Raw genomic sequence first — 21,598 nt, forward strand, 5'->3', positions numbered from 1 at the left:
TCTATCTAATAATCTCTCATGGGCTCTTATTGGATCTCGTCTATAGGATCCAATAATTTAGGGGCTTATTGGATATCTAATAAGACAAGGGCTCCGTCAGATATCTCATATCCGAACCTCTACTCATCGTAATGTCTACCATATGTTTATGACCCTCTAGGCCCAACATCGAGATAGTCGTGAGTCATACCTGTCAGAACTCCTTCTAACTCAATGAATTATTATCTCTGTGATAATTCACTTGACTCATCGACTACGGACGTACTAAGCCACTATGTCGTAGTCCCTAGACGATACAAGGGAATCCAATCCATTGGACCTGTCTATCCTCAATTACCGTGTACCTATAGTCCCTCATTCATCTAATATCCCAGAGACCGTATATCGAGCATAGTGCTGTCAGACCCATATGGTTTCTACTCGAGTCTCGCTCTAATCGGATTCTCCCGGAGAACTCTTTCTCTCTCAACCCGAATGACCCTGGCTAGGGATTTGTCTGAGCAAGAATATATGAGATATTCCTCTCATGACGCTGAAAATGGATGATCCTCTATTGACACTCAATAGCCCTCATAAGGTCGATTACCACTCCCAATGACCAGTTGTACTAGATCTGGGACAGCCAAGCTTATAAGTCTGGTATCAAAGAGTGGAGCACTCATACATGACATTCTTGGTGTCTCAAGTCTAAGGACCAGATTGATAAGATCCTAAAGTCTTATCGTAGGCTCTGATACCAAATGATAAGACTCTAAAGTCTTATCGTCGCTCTGATACCAATTGATAAGACCCTAAAGTCTTATCGTAAAAAAGAAGAAGAGAAAGGGAAGAAATGAGGATGATAATGATAGCTTCGAGGGGATCGGCCTCCTTGATCGCTTCGAGAGGATCAGCCCTCCTTGATCGCTTCGAGGGGATCAGCCTCATAGGGTTTGTCAAAAGACAGAATAATATTTTTTATAGGTTACCGAAAAGAAGCAGTTACATCCCTATTTATAGAGTTCTACCCAGAGTCCATCAGGACTTGAACTCTAATAATAAATAAATATTAAATAAACCTCTACTTGACTCTAACTGAACCAAACCGACTCAATAAACAGCTGGACTAAACAGACTCAATAAACATTATTCAAAAGCTCAGAAAAAGGTTCCTAACAGTTCCTCCCTCTTCAAATCAGCCTTGTCCTCAAGGCTGAGCATCATCAATCTCTGGGAGCTTCTCTTTCAGTACTTTAGCCATAGACTATCTGCAACGCATCACAACCCGTTGATCAAGTAAGTATGATCTCCACTTTTTGATAGTGTAAGCAACAAGTCGGTCTTTCAATGTAGCAATCGTTGCATGAAACTTCTGGCCCTGTATAATCAATTTTATCTTTGAACCTTTGCTATCACAAGTGAAAATCCGTCCATCAACGATCTTTACTTCGAATCTGTCATAGTCTTCAATGTGGTGGGCCAATGGGTCAACAGTCTCACCGTCCATAAAATTGTTAGTGCTACCAGTATCAATCAAAACTATAATAGGCTGATGTTCCAGAGTTTCTCCAACTTTCATAGTTTGCGGGTTAGAGTAGTTAGCTAATGCATGCATTGTATATATGGTAGGTCCAACATCTTCATTAGAATTTATACTTTCATGATTGGAGTCCACATTCTTAGCTTTCGGTTCCTCTCCAATTGGTTCAATCATCAAAAGTTGCTCTTGTTTACATCGGTGCTCCATACTCCATTTTTCATCATAATACAAACCCCTTGTTGATCTTTCCTTGCTAATTTTTTTCTCAATGTAGATTTGCAAATGAGATCGCAGCTATCATAGTACAGGGTTGACGAGCCTTAACTTCACATCGGATCTATGGAATAAACCCTTCAATAAATGTATCCAGAAGTTGTCGGTTCGACCAATCTCTAGCTTGATTTGATAATCTTTCAAACCTACTCTGATATTCTAACACTGTAGAAGTTTGATGAATTTTGGCAAGCTGACAATCAACATTCTCATATTCGGATGGGCCAAAGCGAACAAGAAGCCCTCTTTTGAACTGCTCCCATGAAGGAACTCCGTGGAAAATTTCATACCTACCACTGGAGTGCATCTCCCTCGAGCTGAATTAAGGCCACTTCTATCTTGGATTCTTCTGAGGTTCTGTGAAAACGGAAAAAATTTTCTGCCCTAGAGATCCAATTGGTCGGATCTCCATCTTTCCATCTTGGAAATTCCATCTTTATGTGTGAGTAATTTGTGTCACAATCTTGGGGCCATTTTCCTATATTTTCAGATCTGTGCAATGTAAAACTTGAGCCTCCATTCTGTTGAAATTTGCTAAGGCTCTCCAGTAGGCTCTTTTTGAAATCATTAAGTGTTTCTTGCAGTCGGTTCTCAATTCTGATTTCCAATGCTTCCATTTGTGCTTTCACCGAGTTATTAGTGGTCATTGCATAAGACTGCAAATATGTAATCTCAACTTCTGTTTTTGGTATCAGTCAAGGGCATCAACACTGTTGATGCAAAGTTGCCGAGGAGGTGGACGCCAAGGGCAGTGCTGCGGTCGTTGTGTTGGAGGAAGAGTAGTTGTCCTGTTTCTATCGCTGCGTGGGGTTAGAGCGCTGGGGTTGGAAGGCAACTTCGTTGATGTGGCTGCAACCGGGGTTGACGCAAGGCAGCGTTCTTGTTTTTGTAGCACCACCGAAGGAGTTGGCCGGAAGGATCACATGCGGTTGAGGAGAAGTGAGGAGAAGGCTGCGGTGGCTGGCAGCAGCGGTGGTCGCTGGCCGGAGCGCAGCGTTGGCGGAGGAGAAAAAGGCAGCGAGCGTCGTCGTTGGCCGGGAAGTTGCGATGCTGGAGATGGGAAACAGGGTGCTTTGTTTCTATCGCACCACAGCCGGAGCCGCTGGCGATGCTGGCAACGGCGGTGTGGCGGTGTGGCGGTGATCGTGCGGCCGAGAAGCAGCGGCAGCGGTGGAGAAGGAGGAGTCGGCGGTGTCACGGTTGGGAACAAGGGCAAGCGGTGAGTTGCCCTGTTTCTGGCACTACAGACGCAGAGCACGGAGGATCGGCTGCTGGGAGGCGTGCGGCGGTCGTCGCAAGGTGGCCCGCAGCGGTGATGAGTCAGCTGGGCGGCGACGGCGCTGGAGGGGAAGAGGAGTGCTGGAGGCGGCGCGGCTGGTGGAGGTACGGCTGCGATCGACGAGGGGCTGCGGCAACAGAGGAACTCTGTTTCTGCAACCGTTGCAACGAGGGGCTGCGACCCAAGGGGGGTCACAGCTAGGGTTGCGGCTGGGAGGCGGGCGACGGTGATCGATCAGCCGGGAAGCAGCGGCGGCGGTGGAGAAGGAGTTGCCCTGCGGCGGCGGTAGAGAAGAGGAGGAGGGCTGCGGCGGAGTGGGACGCTGGCAGCGTCGTCTCCTGGCAGCGGTGGTGGCTCTGGTGGGAGGCGGCGATGGACTCTGGCCGGAAGTGGGGCAGAGTCGGTTGCTGGCCGGAGAGCAGCGACGGGCGGCGGCTGGGCTGGCCGGAAGGGAAACGGGGGTGCGTGGCTGCGGTTGCTGCTTCTTCTTTCTTTTTTTTCTTTTTTTTTTCCTTTCTTTCTTTTTTGCTTTTTTTTTTTTTTTTGAGATGATAAACTGCAACGAGAACACCGAGGATCCCGCTCTGATACCAATTGATAAGACCCTAAAGTCTTATCGTAAAAAATAAGAAGAGAAAAAGGAGAAATGGGGATGATAATGATCGTTTCGAGGGGATCGGCCCTCCTTGATCGCTTCGATGGGATCGGCCTCCTAGGGTTTGTCAAAAGACAGAATAATATTTTTCATAGGTTACCGAAAAGAAGCAGTTACATCCCTATTTATAGAGTTCTACCCATAGTCCATCAGGACTTGAACTCTAATAATAAATAAATATTAAATAAACATCTACTTGACTCTAACTGAACCAAACTGACTCAATAAACAACTAAACTAAACAGACTAATACAAACCTCCTTAATCTTCTCTTGCATTATTACGAAAGCTTTCAAGTTCAACTTATCTCCGAAACAGATTGAATCAAAATCATTTTCGTCAGAATCGGTTTTAATCGAAATGAACATTTTTATGAAATCGCGCAAGTTTTTCGTTACACTAATTCACCCCCCCTCTTAGTGCCGCTCTTGATCCTAACACTTCTGACTTTGAAATGCTTTCTTTCTTGCTTACTCATGATACATACTTCATATAATTTTGATGGACGATTAATTTTTGACATTCTTGTCATCATATTATACTTCTCTAGAAGTTTCAAAGCCTTAAAATTTAAGTGAGCATATCTAAGATGCCATAGTGTAGAAATATCCTCAATATCAGCTTTAAAACAATTTGATTGATTAAAAATACTGAAATACAAAGGAAAAATTATATTCTTTGTCATTTTCTCATGTGATATCAATGTTTTGTTCTTGTCACGAATTGAGAGAGTCATATCTTTCATCTCAATATCATAATCTTTTTCAAGTAATTATCCCAAGCTTAGAATATTATTTTTAATATTAGGAATATAATAAACATCTAAAATGCATAATTCTTTGCTATTACTAAGTTCAAGGAGAATTTTACCTTTACCTCTTACTGATTTTTGAGACAAATTACCAAATGTAATGTTCATTGTATCTATTTATGAAAATAGCTCTTTGATGCCACACATGTGATTTGAGGCTCCGAATCTAGATACCATGTCTGATCATCTTTTAAATTATCATAACTTATTAGCAAAACTTGATTTTCGTTCTTTTCTTCCTTAATAAAATTTATCTTATCACCTTGATTATTAGGATTATAATAACATTCATAAGAGTAATGTCTATAACTTTTGCAAATATAGCATTGTATTTAAGACCTTTTAGAGTTTCTGTTACGTCCACGGTCTCGACCATGTCCTCAAACTCTTTGGCTAGAATTTTCTCCACCATCTTCATTGTTTGAGATTCTTGATTGGTCTGATTTCTGCCTCCTCTTACTCTTTGTCCTCGTCATCTTCCTCTTTGAGAATTTGATTCACCTTTATTTTCAAGAGTAAGCTTAGTTTGTAATGCTTGCTCCATAGTTTTATCTTCTCCTCTTTTTGTAATCCTTTGTTCATGAACTTGAAGGGAACCCATAAGTTCTTCCAAAGATATTTTTTTCAAATCTTTAGATTCTTCAATTGCAATAGCAATAAAATCATCTTTTGGATCTAAAGAACTCAGTATTTTTTCTATTACTCTTTGATCACTTATTTGTTCACCATTTCGTCTCATTTGATGAACAATGGAAATGATTTTTGAGAAGTAATCAGAAATAGTTTCAGAAATACCTTGTTGTAATTTTTTAAACTCGGCTCGTAAAACTTGTAGACGAAGTTTCTTTACCTTATCAACACCACCAAATGCTTTTTGAAACATTTCCTAAGCCTTCTTTGAAGTATTTGCTAGAGCAATGATCTCGAACATTGTATCATTAAGCCCTTGGTAGATCATAAACAAAGTCTTTTTCTCCTTCTTCCTTCTTTCTTTGAGTTATTTTCTTCCTTCTGTATTCATTACTCATTCTTCTACTAGACTTCGTTCAACAAATTCATCTTCTATAAACTCCCATACATCTAGGGAGCCTAGAAGAACTTTCATTTGGATGCACCATATGTCATAATTTTCTTTTGTAAATTTGGGAATATAGAATTGGATGATACTTGAGAAAGAGGACATAGCTTAACCTAAGCTTTGATACCAAATGTTCATCTTGATAGGAAGAATAGATAGAGTTATCAAACAGAGGAAGAGTAGGATAAGTTTCAATCTTCTATATTTCTCTCAAAAAAACTCTTTATAATTTCAAAAACTCTATTTCATAACCCAACATACGGGGTTTATATAATCCTCAAAAATATATTATATTAATTATCTTCAAAATGAATCAAGTAATCTTTCAAGAACTAATAATCAATTTGACTTGTCATTCCATAAATATTTAATCTATTTTTTCTTCTTGATGTAATAAATCTGTCTTTTGGTGTAATAAATGTTTCTTTTGATAAAATCAATATCGAACAAGTTACGTTCCAATAGAATCAAGGTCATAAATGTCCTTAGAATCACCTAAGTTCTATGACCGCATCAGCATTTCAAGACAGTAAAATCCATATGTAAAGCCACAATCATAAGATATCCTTCAGAATGACTTGAAACATATGATTAGAATGGATGACCAGGTTCAGATGATGCTAATTTGAAAGTATAAACAATATATTATATAATCCTTGTACAGAGTCCTTGGAAGGTTCAAATGCCCACTCAGATGTTTTTGGTGAATAATATGCCAATGATTGTTTATAATGTAACACACTCAAAGATCTAACATGGAACATCATTAGGTAAACAATGGAACAAACTCACTATATTTGCTTTTCCCAATAGCTTGCAATGACTCTATAGCACAAATATAGACTACCAAAATTTGATTATAGCATCGTCCATCCTACCACCATATAACCAACGATGTATAACTTGGATCTTCCCAATATCAACAATCTTTAAGTCGTTAGCTCAAACAACCAATCTGCAGGGTACTAGAAAAGCCATGCAGCAGGTTTCTTAGTTTTCTGCAATAGTATTTGAGATGGAATGCTTGTCAAGAAGGAAACAGCTGTGTAAGCAAGCGTCATGGCATCCATGATGTCCATAAGAAGCAATCATCATGTTAGACATCATAATAAATGGCTTAAGATGGCCATTTAATATGTGCAAGAGAGACGAACCTTATCATCCTCTTACAAATTGCATCCAGAATCGCAGATCTTTGAATAATAATTTCATAAATACAATAACATTCTTTCTTCTTCGGTTACATCAAATCAGCAGTCAAGTTGCTTCATCATTGTAAAGCTGATAAAAAACTACATGTACATTAGACATGTCTTAATCACCGGCTTACACTATAAAATATAGTTGGTATTAGCAATATGGCATATAATTGTTTCGCTGACACAGTCAATCTTTCAAACATAATAGATTCCATAAACCTAAATGCATGGATAGTCTCATCTCATGACCATATTCGTGATTATTTACATCTACATACCCTCAAAAGAATGATCAAATTCCTGCACCTCTACTCTTCATTGGAAATGCAAGCCGACCAAGCAACCGATCTCTGCCATTATAATATGATTTCAATGCAATTAAATGCTTCAAAGAGTCACCTTTACTTGCTATTTTCAATCGCATCTTCGTAATGCTTTCTCACATTGATGATAGAACAACTTATATAGTCACATGCAGTGATTTCAATAGATGCTCGGATGCTCGCCTAGGTACTTGAGCGAGGCGAGGTGAGGCCCGAACGCCTCGCTTCACTTCCAGGCGACGTGCTTCAAAGAGGCATCGTTTGGATGCTCGCCCGAGCCTAGGTACCGGTCGCTTCGGGTGAGCGCCTAGGTTAAACCAGGCGACCGAACCAACGTTTTAGGTCTGGTTCGATCTTCGGTACTTTAGTTGGTTCAATCGAACCAACTAAAGCACTGATATCAGTTGCCGCTGCCCAACCCTAACCCTGCTCGTGTTCATGCTACCACTATCATTGTTGCCACTCACCTCTCCCGCTCCCGTTGCCGTTGCTCGCTCCCACTCCCATTGTTGCTGTCACTGCTCACTGCTCCTGCTGCCGCTGTCACCGCTCGCTGCTGCCGCTGCCGTCGCTCCCACTACCGCTGCTGCTGCCGTTGCCGTCGCTCCCACTAACGCTGTCGTTGTTGTCGCTGCCGCTGTCACCACTCCCGCTACTCGCCACTACTGCTGTCGCCACTCCCGCTGCCGCTGCTCGCACTGTCGTTGCCACCATCGTCGCTCGTCGCTCTTGCTGCTCACTTTTACCATTGTCATTGCACCCTCAGTCTTCCCTTATACTTCTCTTCCTTCTCCTCTTTCGAAAGTATACTATTAATAGTATACTAGTAATAATAATGTATTTGTATTTATTAGATTAATAATATATTTTATTTTAATTTTAATATTATTAAATAATTATATTTTATTAATTATATTATATATTTTAATATTTTAGTGCCTCGTTCTGCTCGAGCGAGTGCCTGACCGAGCGTCTAGCGTCTCGAGCATTTTTAGACCTCGACGTCTTTTGACGCCTAACGCATTTTAAATCACTGGTCACGTACATCCCTTTATTCCACTAAAGTAAATTCATGTTCTTTAGCTGTGATTTAACAACTTCTACATGTATATTCACTGCCATCAATTATACACATGTAAGGCCTAATAGGAGTCAAGCCGACGATCGAAACAATCATGGAAATGCAATGTTAATGGTAGTAGAGGTTGATCCTACTTCCATCGTCATGTAATGTGCTCCATTGCTTACCGCTCTCCTCTCACTTGGAGAAGCTAGAGTTCTAGGAACAACCGATCGGCGAGGGCGAGGGCGCAGGCAGAGGCATCGAGGTCTCCTGCACCTGATTCGAGTGTTAGGGTTCCTCTTTTCATGGCCTCGATCTCCTTCACCTCGTCTCTTTTCCTTGGCCTCGATCCCTTTATTTAATGGGGATATATTTGTGGGAGACGTGGGATGATCTGAGCCGTTATTTGCGTGCGTAATCTATCTGTGATTGTTTCTCACGGCGACACGTGTGCTTACAAAATCTTTTGGGACCGAGGCCCCCTGCCCCCTATATCACCCATTTAAACTTTCAGGGGTGATGTGGTCCACGAAAACCGAATCCTGTGTTTAGCCAAGATACCAAACAGGATAGTTAGCCCTTCATATGTCTACTGTTTCCGGGGTCCACAATATCTGCGATCTTTACATCGTTGCTCGGCGTCGCTGCTGTGTCTGGTCTCTCAGACAAATATCTGCTTTGGGTTATAGGCGGATCCTTTTAAACCTGCAGCAGCTTCAAGTCTCGGTCTTTGGGGTAAAGAAGGGCAAAAAAATGTCACCTTGCTGTTGCTGCGCCGTTCCTTCTTCTTCCACCTCCAACTCCTCTCTCCCCATCCTTCCCTCTCTCCTCCAAGCCAAATCCCTCTCACCTCTTCACCGCCTCCCCTCCAGAATCCCGGCGACCCATTCGAGTCCACAATGCACTGCGCAAGCCACGTCTCCCGTCAATTCTCGATATCTCCCCAAAGTCGCCGACCCGTTCGACGAAACGCCCCACAGCAAAGCCCGCTCCTACGCCAAGCTCATCAGCTCCCATTGCCGGTCGCAGCGGTGGAGCGACGTGATTTCCGTGCTCGCCTCCATGATCGCGGACGGTGCCACGCCTGATAGGTTCCTCCTGCCGAAGATCCTCAAGGCCTGCTCCGAGCTGCGGGACTGGGGAACTGCCGCAACCGTCCATGGGTATGTGATTACTGCTCCTCTGGAGGTCGACATAGTCGTCGGCAATTCTATTGTTGACATGTATTCCAAGTGCGGAGATATCACCTCAGCGCGCGCGTTCTTTGATCGGATGCCCGTAAGGGATGTCATCTCGTGGACCGCTCTCGTCAATGCCTATGCTGACGCTGGATTGCTGGATGTGGCGCAAGCTATGTTTCAGTCGATGAGGGAGAATGGGGTTCGACCGGATTTGATATCGTGGAACGCGTTGATTTCTGGGTTTGCTCGGAACGGGGAGACCGGCATGGCCCTTCTCCTCTTGGACGAGTTGCGAGAAAATGGGCTTCAGCCAGGCACCAATTCTTGGAATGGAGTAGTGTCTGGTCTTGTTCAGAATGGGTGCTTTGATGATGCACTTGAAATTTTCAGACAAATGTGCTTGCATGAGAAACCAAATGCTGTCACGATAGCAAGCATTCTTCCTGCTTGCTCGGGCCTGACGGCTTTGAATCTTGGGCAGGAATTGCATTCATATGTGATAAGGAATGGAATGAAGATGAACGCTTTCGTGGGTGGGTCTTTGATTGATATGTATCTCAAGTGCGGAAAGAGTGGTTTTGCAGAGAGGGTGTTTGCTGATCTGGAGAATAGGAATGTGCCTGTGTGGAATGCACTGATTGCAGCATATGCTGATGAGGATAAGATGAGTGAGGCCCTGGATCTTCTTGATTTGATGCAGAAAGATGGATTTGTGCCTAATGTGATCACCTACAATACATTTATTGCTGCTTATGCAAGAAGGGGCCAAAAAGATGAGGCCTTTAAGTTTTTGTTTGAAATTATTCGGAAGGGTTTGAAGCCCAATGTTGTTTCTATGAATGCACTAACATCTGGCTTCCATCATTCTGGTCTTAATGATGAGGCATTGGATTTGTTTCGAGAGATGCAATTGCCAAAATCGTTCAACACAAGATGTTCTAGCATTCTGATTGGCATGTTGGATGTGATAATCCAACCTAATGCTGTAACCATTAATTCTATTCTCTCAGTCTGCGCAGGCCTTAAGTTACATCATTCTGGAAAGGAAGTTCATGGCTTCATTTTGAGAAATAGTTTTGAGTCTAATGTCTTTGTTTCAAGTGCATTGGTTGACATGTATGCGAAATGTTGTGACATGTCTTCTGCTACCAAGGTTTTTCATGGAATGAAAGACAAAAATGTAGTGTCTTGGAATGTATTCATGGCAGGTCACAATCATAATGAGCATCCAGAAGCTGCTTTGAAGCTATATTTGGAAATGTTAGAGCAGAACTTCGTTCCTAGTTCTATTACGTTGATGATCCTACTGTTGTCTTGCAGCAATATAATGGCTCTGAGGTTGGGCAGAGAATTGCATAGCCGCATTGAAAAGGGCAGACCTGATGGCTGTCCTCTTACTTTAGCAAGCACCCTGATAAATATGTATGCAAAATGTGGTAGTATTAAAGATGCTAAATTAGTGTTCGACTGTGTAATTGAAAAGGACTTGGTAATATGGAACGCGATGATGGCTGGTTATTCACTCCACAGAATGACTACGGATGCCCTAAGCTTGTTTAAACAAATGCAGCAATCTGGTATCAAGCCGGACCATATTACTTTTACTGCAATCCTTTCGGCATGCAACCAAGAAGGTTTTGTAGATGAAGGCTGGAAGCTTTTTAAAATGATGGAGGATATTTTTGGAGTTTCTCCCACCTTGGAGCACTTTACCTGCATGGTTGATATGTTGGGTACTGCAGGTTTACTGGAGGAGTCTCTGGATCTCATCAGAAGAATTCCATTCAGACCTGATGCTTGCCTGTGGGCTACTCTTCTTAAAGCATGTAGACTACATTCAAATTATGAGATAGGAGAAAGGGCAGCAAGGGCACTTTTTGAGTTAGAACCTCAAAATGCTTTGAATCACATAGTGCTCTATAACATCTTTGCCATGTCCGGGTTGTGGGATTCTGCTAGTACCATGAAGAATGCACTGAGGGATCAGGGGTTAAAGATGGTTGACATATGTAGCTGGATAGAAATAGGCAGTGCCATCCACTCCTTTAAATCTGGAGATAGCTCCCATCCTGAAATGGAGATGATTCTGGCCATGTGGAACAAGTTAGCTGATGGAATGTTGAAGGGTGGGTATGTTCCTCAGAATATTGTGTTCTGTGATCAAGGAGAAGTTGATCCCTTCACTTGTTACCACACTGAAAAGCTTGCAGTATGTCTAGGCATTATCTCTCTGCGTGCTAACATCCCTATACGTGTCTCCAAGAATGTCCGGATGTGCATTGACTGCCACTCATCAGTTAAATTTATAAGCAAAATCGAGGACCGAGATATCTTTATAACAGATGGGTGCTTCTATCACCATTTTAAAGATGGAACTTGCAGCTGTGGGGACAAATGGTGATTGAACAATACTAGAAACGAACTACAATTGGTGTATTGTTCATCTAGGTGATGGTTCACCTAAGATCTAACATCCATAATAAATAATGAGTTAAGGGCTCACTGATCATGCAGGATATGTGGTTAGATGTGGTAAACTTCAAACTGGATGTATCTGCATCAGAAAATTACCATTTATAGACATTCTTTCAATTGATGCAACAGTCATGGTCAGATGTCGACTTGACATAGATGTAAGTTGCAAAGTTTGAAGTTTCTGCATCAGAAAATAGCCGACTGACATTGCTGGCAATGCATGAAACAGTCAGACTGAGCAGGACCAGCTACATGATATCCCAGACCAACATGCCTAGTTGTTCTATACACTATTGCTGCAAGGTGTTCCATTGAGGTAAGGTGGATCTACTTATGCATTTAAAAGGATTTAACAATTGTCTTAGCTGGAGTGGGGAGGTGATAATACAGTGTTTAATTGTAAGAAAACAAAATTTGCACCGTGGACAAATTAGATTGCTTTAATATTCTTTCATATGGTTATTTTGGATAAATGATTAAGATCTGTATGTTATATCTCATTAATTACCTTTAATTAATAAGATATTTGGATTAAGATCTCTATGGTTATTTGGATTAATTACCTTGAATGTAATATCTCATTTTCAATTGATTACCTTGCACAAGGTAAATGGTGGCTTTTTAATGCATCTCCAGCAGCAACCAGAGGGAAAGAAAATAGAAATTGAAGATCAAAATCTCGCTCAATTGTTTGCTGAATTTGTCGACATTTTTGCTGAGCCGCACGGTTTTCCTCCTACTCGACAACATGACCATTGGATTCCAATCCTTCCGGGCAAGCCACCAACGAACACTTGACCATACCGATATCCTCACCTCTAGAAGGATGAAATTGAAAAGATCGTAAAGGAGATGCTTGAAACAGGGGTGATTCGGCCAAGTTGCAGCCCCTATTCCTCACCAGTGTTACTTGTACGCAAGAAGGAAGGAACTTGGCAGATGTGCATCGACTACCGAGCTTTAAATGACATCACCGTCAAGGACAAGTACCCAATACTAGTGGTGGATTAACTTCTTGATGAGTTAAAAGGAACTCGAGTCTTCACGAAGTTGGACCTCCGATCCAGTTACCACCAAATTCGGGTATGTGAAGATGACATTCCAAAAACTGTATTCCGCACACATAACGGCCATTATGAATTCTTGGTAATGTCTTTTGGACTCACTAATGCTCCTTCAACCTTCCATAGTCTCATGAACGATATTTTTCGGAGCTTTCTTCGCAAATTTGTGCTGGTAATTTTCGACGATATTCTCATTTATGGTCCTTCGCTTGAGACTCACTTTCAGCATTTACGGGTTATTTTGACGATCCTTCGGGAAAATACTCTTTTTGTTAAGTAGCCAAAGTGTAGTTTTCTCCAGCAAAAAGTAGAGTACCTTGGGCACATACAATGATTTAAAAAGGCACTCGGGCGAGGCGAGGCGAGACCCGAGCGCCTCGCTTCATTTCCAGGCGGTGCGCTTCAAAGAGCCTGAGCCCAGGCGCCGGGCGCTTCGGGCGAGCGCCTGGGTTAAACCAAGCGACCGAACCAGCGTTTGAGGTCTGGTTCGGTCTCCGGTGCTTTAGTTGGTTCAATCGAACCAACTAAAGCACCGAAGACCGCTTTAGTTGGTTCAATCGAACCAGCGTTTGAGGTCTTCGGTCTCCGGTGCTTTAGTTGGTTCAATCGAACTAGCGTTTGAGGTCTGGGTTAACGCTGGTTCGGTCTCCGGTGCTTTAGTTGGTTCAATCGAACCAACTAAAGCACCGATATCAGCGTGACTTCCCCAACCCTAACCCTGCTCACCATTCACGCTATTGTCGCCACTGTTGCTATCGCCGCTCTCGCTGCTGCTGTCGCTGCCGTTGCTTGCTGCTACCGTTACCGCTCCGACTGTCGCCGCTTGTCGCTCCTGCTCGTCGCTACCGTTGCCATTGTCTCCGCTCGCCGCTTCCGCTCCTGCTCTCGCTGCTGCTGCTGCTGCTGCTGCCGCTGCTCGCTGCTACCGTTGCCACTGTCTCCGCTCGCTTCTTCTGCTCCCGCTTCCACTGCTCGCTGCTGCCGGTGCCACTGTTACCACTCCCGCTGCCGCTGCTATCGCTGTCGCTGCCACTGTCGTCGCTCACAACTGCCGCTCTCGCTCTTCTCAGTCAACACCCTCGGTCTTTCGACTCTTCCCTTACACTCTTCTCCTCTTTCGATAGTGTACTGTTAACAGTATACATTATACAGTATATTGTTAATAATATTCTTACTATATACTGTTAACTATATACTAGTAATAGTAATTGTATTTATTAGATTAATTTAATAGCATATTTTTATTTAAAAAAGTAATTAATTATATTTATTAATTATATTATTAATTATATTATTAATTATATTATTTATTTTTATATTTTAGTGTCTCACTTTATTCGGGCGAGCTCCTAGCGCCTCGGGCAATTTTGGACCTTGGCGCCTAGCGTTTTTTAAATCACTGGGCACATAATATCATAAGAAGGAGTGGCGGTAGACCCAACAAAAAATAAAGGAATGCAAGGCTGGCCGAAACTACAAACGTGAAATTACTACGCGGTTTCTTTAGACTAACGGGCTACTACTGAAAATTTGTTAAGGACTTTGGGAAGATCAGCGCACCCCTCACTTCTCTACTGAAAAAAGATGCTTTTCAATGGTTGGATAAAGCCTCCGTTGCCTTTGACAAACTTAAGGCAGCCATGACGATGCCAGTGCTAGCGCTACCAGATTTCAACCGACCCTTCATCATTGAGGCCGACGTATCTGGAGTCGGAATTAGAGTCGTTCTCATACAAGATGGTCAACCACTCGCATACATCAGTAAGACATTATCTCCCTCCCATCAAAATATATCAATATATGATAAGGAGATGCTCGCCATTGTCTACGCAGTAATGAGGTGGAGACCCTACTTGATCGGTCGGCGATTTCAAATTAAAACCGACCGTAGAAGCCTCAACTGCTTTTTGGAGCAAAAGATATCATCCCCTGAGCAGCAAAATTAGGTAATCAAACTTCTTGGATTTGATTATGAAATTATTTACAAAAAGGGGAAAGAAAACATTATTGCAGATGCACTCTCATGGCTACCTAAGCAAGCTAAGTTTTCAGCCATCTCCCTTCCTACCACCAGCTTCCTCAAGGACATTAGGGAAGAAGGAAGAAGGATCTAGAGATCAACAACATCATAAAAAAATTGGAGGAGGATCCAAGTGCAGTTGCCCACTACACTTGGGATTCGAGGGATCTACGCTACAAAGGTCGCATTGTGCTTATATCTGACTCCCCTTCTATCAAAATCATCCTGCATGAAATACACTCCACACCTTCAGCAGGGCACTCCGGATTCCTGAGAACCTACAAAAGAGTGAAGCAAAATTTTTAATGGAGATGGATGAAAAAAATTATTGCTGAATATGTGGCACAATGTGATGTATGTCAACAGCACAAGGGTGAAACAGTGACAAGTCCAGGGAAGCTACAACCATTACCCATACCAGACTCGGTGTGGATTGACATCACCATGGACTTCATCGAAGGGCTGCCACCTTCCAAAGGTAAAAGCGCAATTCTCGTGGTGGTTGATCGACTTACGAAATATGCTCATTTTTGTGCTGTGCGAAATCCCTATACTGCTTCTAGTAATGCCCAGATTTTCAAAAAAAATATTGTTAAACTGCATGGGATGCCAAGGTCCATTGTAAATGATCGTGATAGGATTTTCACTAGTAAATTTTGGACCGAGTTATTTCAGTTACAAGGCACCAAACTCAAGATGAGCACAGCGTATCATCCACAAATTGACGGCCAAACAGAGGTGGTAAACAGGTGTTTAGAGATGTACCTTCGGTGTTTCGCCAGCGATCGGCCAAAGGAGTGGGCAAAATGGCTTCCTTGGGCCGAATTGTCACGAACGGTCGTCGCGCACCCGCAACAACTTCGTTCAACGAACCGTTCGTCGCTCTCATCTACATGTACAGCTACTTGGCAGCCTGTTTTGCCTTGGTTTTGAGTCATTTTGCTTGTAAAAATGTAAGTTCGAACAAGTTGCAGCGCTACAAAGCAGCCGCTCACCGAACCGAGCAAAACAGCCCCAAAACAGCCCAAAACATCTCTGTTTTGGTGTGTCGCGGGCTGTTTTCTGCAGCCCGCCTCCGCTCACCAAAACGTCAGCCATCTCAGCCCCTTTGAACCTGGCACAGGGCTGGATGGGGCTTCAGTATAGTGTCGGGCGTTGAACAACCTTTCGCAAGTTCGCACGTTACCTTGACGGGAACTTGTTGTCGCGCTTGGCACCCGGTAAGCAGCTGCTTGTGGACTTGCAGCTGTTCGTTCAACCCTCTAAAGTCCTTATTTTCCCCCTCTCCCTCTTTTCTCTTGTGCACGTAACAGTGATTGCAAAAGGCGCTCGGGTGCTCGCCTAGGCGCTCGGGCGAGGCGAGGCGAGGCCCGAGCGCCTCGCTAATGTCCCAGGCGGCGCGCTTCAAACAGGCGCCGCCTGGGCGCTCGCCCGAGCCCAGGCGCTGGGCGCTTCGGGCGAGCGCCTGGGTAAACCAAGGCGACCGAACCAGAATTTTAGGTCTGGTTCGGTCCTGGTTCGGTTATTAGTTGGTTCAATCGAACCAACTAAACCGATATAACCCTAACCCTAACCCTAACCCTAACCCAACACTAACCTGCTGCCGCTGCCGCTCTCGATCCCGATCCCGATCGCGATCTCGTCGCTCGCTGCCGCTGCTCGCGCCTCCCGCGAGCCTTCCCGCTGCTCGCGCCTCCCGCAAGCCCTCTCGCTGCTCGCGCCTCCTGCGAGCCCTTCCGCTGCTCGCGCCTCCCGCGAGCCCTCTCGCCTCCTGTGAGCCCTCCCGCGAGCCTTCCCGCTGCTCGCGCCTCCCTCGAGGCCTCCCGCTGCTCGCGCCTTCCTCTCCCTTTCCCTTTCCCGCTGCCACTGCCGCCGCTCGCCGCCGCTGCTGCCGCCGCCGCTCGCCGCTGCTGCCGCTCGCCGCTGCTGCCGCCGCCGCTCGCCGCTCGCTGCTGCTGTTGCCGCCGCTGCTTCCTCCTTTCTTCATCAGGCTCAGTATACTCTTAATATTAAGTTTATTTGAATTTTAAAATGATTAATTTTCTGTTAATAGATTAATAATATATTATTTTGATTTTAATGTTATTAATTTTTATTTATTTGAAATTATTGTTAGGTTTCAACATAAATGGCAAGTGCAGAAAGCAACTCAATAGAGTCTCCAATGGTATCAAAAAAAGATCCTGCGTGGAAGTATAATTATTTGAAGGATCCGAAAGATCCTAATGCAGTGACTTGCATATTCTGTGATAAGACTACCAGAGGTGGTATTTTTCGTGCAAAACAACATCTAATAGGAAATTTCAAGAATGCAGCAGCTTGCAAAAAATGTCCACCTGAGGTAAAAGAAGAGTTGCTGAATTATATGAATGAAAAGAAGACACAAAAGAATGAATCTTATGGGAATTTACCAGAAGACAATGTTGAACATATCAGAGATGAAGAAGAAGATTATTCTACGAGTATTAACCCAAGTGAAAAAAGAGTATACGACAAAAAAGGAAAAGAAGTTATGAGTACTAAAAAAGGTAGAAAAGGACCGATGGATCTATATATGCTTTAAGGATCCCAGAAACAACAAGGGCAAGCAGGAGGCTCAAAATTGAGACAAACAAATATAAGTGATGCTTGTGATAAAGAAATAAGAGGAAGAACAATTCAACACATTGCTCGCTTCTTCTATCAGGCTGGTCTTCCCCTTAGTACAACTCGTTTAGACAGTTTTAAGGATATGATTGAAGCTATTGGAAGATATGGTGCAGGATTAAAACCTCCAAGTTATTATGAGATGCGAGTTCCATTGCTGCAAAAAGAGTTGAATTATACAAATGACTTACTAAAGGGTCATAAAGAATCATGGGCAACACATGGTTGCTCTATTATGTCAGATGTTTGGACTGACAGGAGGCGCAGGAGTATAATTAATTTTATGGTTAATTGTCCTTTAGGGACTATGTTTGTGAAGTCAATAGATGCTTCATCTTTTGTAAAATCTGGAGACAAGATATATGATTTACTTGACAACTTCGTGGAAGAAATTGGAGAACAAAATATCGTTCAAATCATAACCGACAATGGAAGCAACTATGTTTTAGCTGGTAATATTCATCTTTTGATTTTGTTAATTATTTTATCTTCAATTAAGTGTGTTAAACTCTTAAGTCTTATCATTTTTGTTATCCTTTGTCTCAGGTAAATTGCTTGAATCAAAAAGACAACACTTGTATTGGACTCCATGTGCAGCACATTGTATTGATTTAATGTTGGAAGATATTGGAAAGATCTTAGAAATCAAGAAAACCTTAGAAAGGGTAATTTTTGTTGTTGGATTTCTTTATAATCACATTGGGGCTTTGAATATGATGAGAGAATTTACAGGGAATAAAGAATTAGTGAGACATGGTGTTACCCGATTTGCTACTTCATTCTTGACATTACAGAGCGTGCATCGTCAAAAACATACTCTGAGAAATATGTTTACCTCTGAGAAATGGGTGACAAGCAAATGGGCAAAAGAAGCAAAAGGCAAGAGGGCTGCTGATATCATCTTAATGCCATCCTTTTGGAATCATATAGTTTATATATTAAAGGTAATGGGCCCTCTTGTTCGAGTCCTTCGATTGGTGGATAATGAAAATAAGCCTGCAATGGGATATATTTATGAGGCTATGGATAGAGCAAAGGAGACGATTAAAAGATCTTTTAATGAAAATGAAGAAAAATATGAGAAAATTTTTACAATCATTGACGAAAGATGGAATTGTCAACTTCATCGTCCCTTACATGCAGCAGGATATTATTTGAACCCTGAATTCTTTTATAAGATTAAATCTGTTGGATTTGATGCAGAAGTTTTGGGTGGGTTATATCAGTGTGTTGCAAGATTAGTTCCCAGCATTGAGGTTCAAGATAAGATTATTCATGAATTATCTTTATATAAAAATGCTGAAGGTCTTTTTGGAATTCCAATTGCCGTTCGATCCAGGACAACTACCTCTCCAGGTATTAATAATTTGATATAATTAATTTCATATATATTATGTTACTATGTTATTGCTAATAATAACATAAATTTTGCAGCTGAATGGTGGAGTCTATTTGGAAATTCCACCCCGAACTTACAGAAATTTGCTGTCAAAGTACTTAGTTTGACATGTAGTGCTTCGGGTTGTGAGCGAAACTGGAGTGTCTTTGAGCATGTAAGTATTACTAAATATTTTTATTTTAATTAATTTATTTATTTAGATATATGTATTAATATATTTTTAAATTATATGACATGATAGATTCACTCTAAGAGAAGAAATCGGTTAGAACATCAACGATTGCACGATCTTGTTTACATAAAATATAATCAAGCTTTGAAGACTCGTCATGATTTGAAAAATAGATTTGATTCAATTTCATTGCAAGATATTGATGATTCAAATGAGTGGTTAGTAGGAGAAATGGGTGCTAACTTGCAAGATGCTGAAGACGAGCTTGTATTTGAAGATGATAGATTGACGTGGGGAGATGTGGCAAGAGCTTCAGGTGCTGGAGAATTACAAACATATACAAGACAGATGTCAAAGAGAAAAATGAGTGCAAAAGCATCAAGCTCGGCTCCTGCTATTGTTGAAGACATAGAGAATGAAACATATCTTGATGAAGAGGAAGGAATCGAAGAACAAGAGGAAAAAGACGAATTCAATGAAGATGATTTGTGTGAAAATGACGATAATATTGATTATGATGAATGACTTTGATGTAAAATGTTAATGTTTTGAATTTTGAAACTTTTTGTTAATGTGACATTGTGATTTTGTATCTTAGATTTTCTTAATTTAATAGCATATTTTTATTTAAAATTTTAAATAATTATATTTATTAATTATATTATATATTTTTATATTTTAGCGCCTCGCTTCGCTCGGGCGAGCGCCTAGCGCCTCGGGCGTTTTTGGACCTTGGCGCCTTTTGGCGCCTAGCGCTTTTTAAATCACTGGCACGCAAGGTGCTTGCTGAATTTCTTGTAAAGCTTCCCCTTTTCGCGAGACGTCGAGACTTGTCCGTCGCTCGTTCTTTCGAACTAATCAACTTTCTCTTTTACAGGTCCTTCGAGACCGGCGAGAGGTTGCAAGTGGGCTGATCTTTGCGGAGCAATATCGCAAGGGTGAAGCGCGGCTTAGGCAACGCAAGCTAAGTCTGCGTCTTTGCCGCAAGGGTGCCTCGCGATTTAGGTGACGCAAGCTAAGTTCGTGTCTTGGCCGCAAGGGTGCATCACGCCTTAGGCAATTCCATCTAAGGCCGTGACATTGTGGTTTCAGAGCGGGCAAGCACTTCGAGCGAGCAGCGAAGGAACTTCGCCATGGCAAAGCATCATGGCGAATCAAGCAAGATGGGGCAAGCCGGACCCTTGCCCCAAGCAGCCGCAGGTGGGCTGTATGTGCACACTCGCTTTCAGGTTGTTGGAGTTGCTCAAGAGGAGCGGGACAGCGAACATGATGAGCGAGAAGTTGGCTACTCTTCGCGAGCGGAGGAGGTGCAATCTGGAGCGCCAACTGGGAAAAAGAGTCACAAAGAGAGACTCACAACGACGGAAACCCACTTGGAAGTTCTTGAAGCGAGCATGGAGGAACTCTACCATGGCCAACAAAGGCTTGTTGGGGTAGAGAGCTCACAAGAGGAAGCGGAGTCCAGGATCGACAAGGTCGAGGCCTTAGTCGACCGATTGTCTGATGACACCAAAGACTCCGTGCAACACTTAAAGGATGTTGTGGCGGAACTCACTTCAAAGGTGGCCATGCTCACAAGAGCACTAAATGCAGGAGGAAGCAACACCCGCGTTGCACCACCACAAAATTTGAGGGCACCCGAGCCTCATGGATATGGAGGGGCCAGAGATGCCAAAGAGCCCGAGAACTTTCTGTTCGACATGGAGCAATACTTTCGAGCCACGAGGCTTGATTCTGAAGATACCAAAGTTTCTATAGCAACAATGTATCTGAACGGAGATGCGAAACTTTGGTGGCGAACCTGTTGAGAGGAGATCCAACAAGGTCGGTGTCGGGTTGACACACGGGAGGACTTGAAGCGGGAGTTGAGAACTCAGTTCCTACCGGAGAACACGGAGTTCGTCGCAAGAAGGAAGTTGAGACAATTCCGCTAGAGTACCACCATTCGAGACTATGTGAAACAATTTTCTGCACTAATGCTGGACATACAGGATATGTCCGAGAAGGACAAGTTGTTCAGCTTCCTCGATGGTTGAAGCCATGGGCTCAACAGGAACTAAATCGAAGGAATGTCACCGATGTGGTCAGGGCAATTGCTACTGCAGAAAGGCTCACCGACTTTGTTTCCTCTGAAGACCCGGGAAGAAGGAAACAATCTTCAGGCAATCGCCCTCCAAAATATTCTCGAGGGAAGGAGCTCGGGGGTGAACAAAAGAAGAAGAGTTCCCACAAAGGGCGAAGCCCGAAAGGCAAGGCCTCGAAACCTGGCGGATGCTTCTTGTGCGGAGGGCCACACATGGTGAGGGTGTGCCCACAAAAACAGGCACTCAATGCTTTAACAGCTTCCATCCACCCTCCCAAATCGGACAAGGGCAAGGTTGTCGCTCTTAGTTCGAGTAGTTCTGAAGCCAGCAGCGACGATGAGAAGTCGCAAGGACCCC

At 43.0% G+C, this 21,598-nt stretch overlaps 1 protein-coding gene across 3 annotated transcripts in view; it reads left to right on the top strand.

Annotated features, from left to right (window-relative positions):
• The first annotated feature begins 8,944 nt into the window (after window positions 1-8,944).
• Window positions 8,945-21,598, top strand: part of LOC135584209 (pentatricopeptide repeat-containing protein At5g04780, mitochondrial-like) — a 32,250-nt gene continuing 19,596 nt past the window's right edge. For 2 of the 3 annotated variants that reach the window (XM_065150905.1, XM_065150906.1), the window contains exon 1: window positions 8,945-12,172. In XM_065150905.1, coding sequence (XP_065006977.1) covers window positions 8,954-11,782 — 2,829 coding nt within the window. In that variant the 5' untranslated portion in view covers window positions 8,945-8,953 and the 3' untranslated portion in view covers window positions 11,783-12,172. Of the gene's footprint in view, window positions 12,173-12,462; window positions 12,940-21,598 lie in introns of all 3 variants that reach the window. The other variant, XM_065150904.1, reaches the window with a different exon arrangement.

Source organism: Musa acuminata, chromosome BXJ3-5 (assembly GCF_036884655.1).
Source record: "Musa acuminata AAA Group cultivar baxijiao chromosome BXJ3-5, Cavendish_Baxijiao_AAA, whole genome shotgun sequence".
In the NCBI taxonomy this organism is placed as follows: domain Eukaryota; kingdom Viridiplantae; phylum Streptophyta; class Magnoliopsida; order Zingiberales; family Musaceae; genus Musa; species Musa acuminata.